Source organism: Aptenodytes forsteri, unplaced genomic scaffold (assembly GCF_000699145.1).
Source record: "Aptenodytes forsteri isolate BGI_AS27 unplaced genomic scaffold, ASM69914v1 Scaffold255, whole genome shotgun sequence".
Classification (NCBI taxonomy): domain Eukaryota; kingdom Metazoa; phylum Chordata; class Aves; order Sphenisciformes; family Spheniscidae; genus Aptenodytes; species Aptenodytes forsteri.
This window is the reverse complement of record NW_008794888.1, coordinates 9,550,556-9,556,486: the sequence shown is the minus strand read 5'-3', so window position 1 is coordinate 9,556,486 and position 5,931 is coordinate 9,550,556. Positions and strand designations below refer to the sequence as shown.

The window sequence follows — 5,931 nt, the reverse complement described above, 5'->3', positions numbered from 1 at the left end:
AAATTATTAGCAGGTTTAAAATTGAGTTAAAAAAACTATTCAAAGTGTCTTTAATATTTATGTTCAAGTAAGGGCCAGAACGACCACAGATTAGTACTGATAAAAAGAGCTGGCATTATATTTCCCGTGTTATGCCAAAACTCATGAGTTATTTCTCATTGTCAAACTCATTGTCATTTCACCATCAGGGCCAGAGATTAGTACTGATAAAAAGAGCTGGCATTATATTTCCCGTTATGCCAAAACTCATGAGTTATTTCTCATTGTCAAACTCATTGTCATTTCCCATCAGGGCCACCTCATCAACTAGAAAGTTTTTTTTTTTAGGAAACTGATTTTAAAGACTTGGGTTAACAAACAATATTGTCTAGGCACCCTCAATCATAAACTAATCCTAAAAACCACACGCACCTTAGAATATCAGGAGAGAATTAGTGGGACTCAGACATCCACACCCGCATTATTCAGTGGCACAAACAGTAAAAAAGGCAGTACTGGAGACGGGGGATGAAAAAGTGACACAGTGGTGGCCTTTAAAACAGCAACATTTACCAAGAGTGACTCTCCAGGAAACTTCTGAGATACCACAGATGCTCCGTGTTCAGGAGATACGGAACCATGGTGGTATTTCAGAGGTGACTGCGGGTGCAAGCTGGGTTTCAGTGGCAGCTAAAGCTATCGTTTACCCGTGCTCCCGGGTGACAACAAACGCCTCCAACAACACTGCAAGGATTGTTTGGGATATTTAGTATGGCTAAAAACCCTGGTACCAGTGTCTTATATCAGAAATCACTTTATTAGAATGTAAATGTAGTGTACAAGCACCAAATCGTTTTAGCTTAACTGTTTAATGGACATTCATTATATAAATGACTAGTGATTTAAAAGAGATCTTTTAAAAAAAAAAAATATTTTTTTTTTTCCCCTTTTATCTTTTTTTTTCCCCCCTTTTGTTAAGGTTATTCACTATTTCTATTCTGATAGAAGACTCCAGAGATTACTGGTACCCCGGTGTGTACAACCTTGGGTCGGCACACACGCATGCACACGCAGGCACACACAACTGTACACCTCACTGCTACATCAACAGCCTTTTAAATAGAGAGCCCCAGCTCTGACACTGGGACCTGTACATCAGATATATTCTCTTTGTGCATTTTGGCATCATTATCACCACTCAAGTTCCATGTTTATCGCAAATCAAAGTGGTCTTGAACGTAAGAACAGCCTGTCCCTCACCCTCTCTAATAAAGCCACGATTCAGTCTTGTAATTTCTTTGTTTTTCCGCTGTTCAGCAGTGCAAATCCAGGAAGATGAGCAGACTGCCAAGCTGACTTCCAGTCTCTTCCAACCCCTCACCAGTCTGGCGTTATCACACAGAGACGACGACATCGAGATAGAGTCTGTCATAGGACTCGCGGAAGCACAGGATGAGTAGCAGGCTGAGCAGACACGATCCTGGCAGGCACCAGTTGAACCAGGAAAACTCTGTAAAGCAGAAAACAGACCCAACCTCAGAGCTACCAAACATCTTCCGTGTTTAAAGTGACCAAAACTTTGACTGATGGCGGGTTTGAAGGAAATTGCTGTGTTCTGAACAAAATCCTGACAGCTCTCGATTGATAGATGGTTAACATGGCCTATGAGACTTCTCCATGGATGCCTTATGTATATATAAAGTTTTATATATATATAACCAATGCCTCCAGCTAGTGTTAATCCTCCTTATTCAACCTGTCAATGAAGAGAATGGGGGGGGAAGGGGAAATCTATCATTGCTAAGGGAGAATAAACCACTTCTGAAGACTCTACTCATTAGTTCTTTGATTTCTATGGATTGAAAACTGAAACAAATTAAAAGCGTAAGCAGCAGCAGGATTTGATTTTGAATCAAACCTGCTACACAGCATAAGGAGGGAAAACCAATTCCTCAGAAGAAACTTGTGAGTAGTACGATCAATTCAATTTAAAACTAGTTGCACAAACAGCTCCTCAGAAGCCTCTTTTTAGCTGTTAGACATAATGTACTGGTCTTAAAAGCCTGTGTTCCACATTCAAGAAATCCTATTGTCTGATATTTGACTACTATACACATATATCCTGCATTTCCTTCACTTCTAATTGAATGTTAATTTCACATTCATTCTTCATAGCCAGATTTAGACAAGGCACCCAGAGGTGCATACTTAGGGGTATTATTATTATTATTATTATTTATTTTTTTTTAAAGAATCTAAACTCTCCCTCAAGGTCTGAGTTAATCAAAACCAAGACTTCAGCACAGCTACTTTTCTTAAATCTGTAATTTATATTGCTAAAAGAACAAGCACAATTTATATTACACAATGCAAAGGACAAAAGTCAGAAAGCCTAAAAAAATCAACCTTCCAAAAACGGGAACCTTCAACAACACCCTCCCTCATCCACCAAAAACCCTTACAGATTTGTTTAGGCAGTAATCTTATTAAAACCTTAGTAAAATTTTCCTAGGCTCGGAGAAGACCATGTTATGTGATGCCAGAAGTCAACAGGCAAATGCTTTGCTATTATTTTCCTTATAATACTCTTGCTTAATTGGATTAAACAGACTTTAACCCAAATATCATAAAAGACCAAATTTAACTTGTGAATCCTTCATGTCTTTTGTAATCCAGGATTTACGACAGCACTGGCGATGCACGCGAACACATCCATCGCGTGAAGCTAAAGGCCGATTTGCTTTTGTTTTTCCCTTGGAAGTCCCTGCAGAAAAGGCGAAGGAAACGGCATCCAGAGGCTGCGGCTTTGGGTCTCAGAGCACAGCACTAGCAAGGAGGCTGAGCTTTAGAAAGGTTTACATCTCCACCGTGCTAGCTGGACCAAAATCTTCAGCGCACTGGAAAGTTTCTGGGGCTTGGCTCTTTCACAGCCTTTGCAATATCAGAGTACGAGGAGAAAAAGAGAGACATCTGAATTAAAACTGCTAAAAATTATTTGGCCTAAAAAGCAAGACTGAGGGAACAAGATGAATTTGACTGAGTTCTGCTTTATCTGTAAGCTTCTTAAATGCCATTAGAGGATGTATTTGAATCAAATGAAAGGCAAATGTTGAAGATCATTATCTACCTTCTAAAGGATTTTTTTATCAAAGGAGCCAATAGCACCCACTGGCATTGATCTCCCCCAGTGACCACATGCACTCTCGTACTTTCGATCATCTGTAAAACTGCATCACGGAGAATGGATTGTCCTAAGCACAAATTACTTTTTAACTTTTTTTTTCCTTTGAAGAAATAGGGAAAATATTCCAAGTGTATGGATCTAATTTTTTCAGGTTTACCCTTACCTGCATTTACTGATACCTTCTAGGGAAAGAAATACTAGAGACAAAAAATGCCCCCAACTACCCTATTTATGAGGGAACGAGTTCACTTTATCATAATTCTTCATTCAGAAGTGAGACACGATATCCCCAAATATCATCAATTATTAAGTAAATTATTAAGTAATTCTGAACACTGGATTGTTACTCTGAAAAATGCTGAAAAAATTCTCAGAATATTCTGTGTAATCTTTTCAGCTCAGGTGTAAATGTTGGAAATAATAGTATATGTGAACAGAGTTCACACCAAATAATATTAATCATAAAAGCATTCTTTAAAATGTAAAGACTAAATATCATGCCACCCGAGGCTAGCAGGGATGGAATTCAGATTTTACAATGATGCAGTTCAATGTCAGTATCAAAAAAAAAAAAAAAAAAAAAAAAAAAAAAAAAAAAAAAAAAAAAAAAAAAAATCATTTCTCTCAGTTTGTGTTCACAGACCACAATTTGGAACAGGGTTGTTAACCTGCTTGTGATTCCCTGGCAGGAAGACACGGAAACCACACTGAAAATTTGCCCCAGGCTGTAACCTTCGTAAATTCAAGCACAATTCATTCTGAAATTTGTCAGTCTCCTCTTGGTTATAAAGCACACCATCTTAAGTAGTACATGCACTCATGACAATATATAAAAGCTTGCAATTTCTAATGCTTCCAAAGCAAAACATAGCTTTACAAATCTTGCATCATGAAGCAGATGTTTACCATAACAACAAAATACAAACTAAAAAAACTGCATCTTTGAAAACCATTAATAAAGATCATTTCCTTTTTAAAGCAAGATGGGTTCTTATTTTACAGCTTAGAGTAATAATAGATATTATAGTCTACTAAATAGCAAGTTGAAAGTTACAATTATGAATTATGAGGAAGCAAATAATACTTGAGAGATGAGAAAGTCTGAAGAAGTTGATGAAAATACCGAGCAAAATACTGTTCTGCCTCATTAGGCCACTAGATTATCTAAAGGAATGAGTATTTCGTCTTTGGGCAGTGGTCAAGAGATGCTTGTATGTCCAACCCATTGAACGGAGCCGACCATAAACGGGGCATTTCTGCTCTGCCCCTCCCGGGCAATACAGTTATACCCTGAAGCATGAGACTGGATTAGCTTTATTGTGGTTTTGAACACCCATAGATACAAACGTTATTAATGGTCACATTACCCAGGCCTTTATAAAAATATGATGACAGTGTGTATCTTAATGGTTTCTGGCTACAGCAAATTCTAAGTAGAATATGACTATATACATCTTGCACTAAAGCTTTTCATTTTTATTAGCATGCATACAGAAAAGAACAACCAAAGTTCTTCTCCCTTGCTGCTATATAGGGGGATTCAAACTTTTGATTATTAACAGAAAGTGTATGTGCAAATCCTCCCTTTACTGACAAGGGTATGTCTTCATGGAGAACTATATTTTCAAAGCAGCTTAAATTTCTTACCTGTATGGTAAAATGTGAGGAAAAACAAAAGCACTCCCATAAACACATTACTTAAAAAGGTGACAACTCCGCAGGTAATTCCTTCTGGAACAGGGTAGACTGTCTCCACAAAGAGCTCAAAGAATATTGGTACGCTGCTGTTGAGGAATATACCCAACAAAATGCAGGATGTGTACAGTGTAGCTATAAAAGAAACAAAACCAGTTATTAATTTCACGCTGGCATTTTTTCCCCCTATTCAGAGCTGCCAAGAATACTAATACTCGAGTAACTGAAAAATGCACAAACTTGTTTTTATCCTCTGTGTATCATAAAGCATATCACATCCCACTAGTTTGAGGCAGAATGCATGCATTAATTTGGAAAAAAAGATTAGAAATACAGATTATTATTTTTTTTTTACTAAACAGAACCCATGAAAACACATTCAGTGATTTGGAATTCACTTGTAAGTAAAACAAACAGAACAAAATTATGAATGCAAAGCATCACCTACAGTTTGATTTACCTCTGAAATGAACAGAAACTATTGTCCTATACACAATTAGGACAGGGAGCAATTAATGCACCAAATTGGAAACGGACATGGATTAACCTTTTGACTTAGCTCTAAAGGTCAAAACTAATTTTGCTTCCATTTTACAAATAAATACTAATGATCTACCAGATATCAAGACATTAGTATTTATCACGGCCTGAGCTGCAACATGTTGAATCCCTTTTGGTTTCAAAAAGAAATGAAGGGCACCCAGCACCTGGCAGGAATGGGACATACCTGATAATGCAGATTATTCACTGCTGTACATCAAATTACTTTTCTTGGACGAATCGACAGAAGAATACAGACATTTCTTCAAGTAGCCTCAGATATTTTGTTCTACAATTTCTGACCCTGCCAAATACTTTACAGTGCTTAATAGAGATGCTTAATATGCCTATATTATCTATTAAGAAACCTATTACATCTATTTCTGAAAAAAAGAAAACTTAGAAGAATTTAGTACCTATTTAGAAATGTAAATAAGTCTTTGCTAAGTGCTGTCTTGAAACGGGGAAGATTTCCTGACCTGCAGCCTCAACAACCTCAGGTTACTGACCAAGTAAAAAGTATAAGGAAACGA

At 37.2% G+C, this 5,931-nt stretch overlaps 1 protein-coding gene across 1 annotated transcript in view; it reads right to left on the bottom strand.

The window, feature by feature from the left end:
- Window positions 1–233: 233 nt before the first annotated feature.
- The window catches only part of DIRC2 (disrupted in renal carcinoma 2), a 71,975-nt gene continuing 66,277 nt past the window's right edge, over window positions 234–5,931 (bottom strand). Inside the window, exons 8-9 of the mRNA XM_009275049.2 lie at window positions 4,811–4,993; window positions 234–1,489 (exon numbers count right to left, since the gene is read on the bottom strand). Of these exons, the coding sequence (XP_009273324.1) occupies window positions 1,374–1,489; window positions 4,811–4,993 (299 nt within the window). The 3' untranslated portion in view covers window positions 234–1,373. The remainder of the gene's footprint in view (window positions 1,490–4,810; window positions 4,994–5,931) is intronic.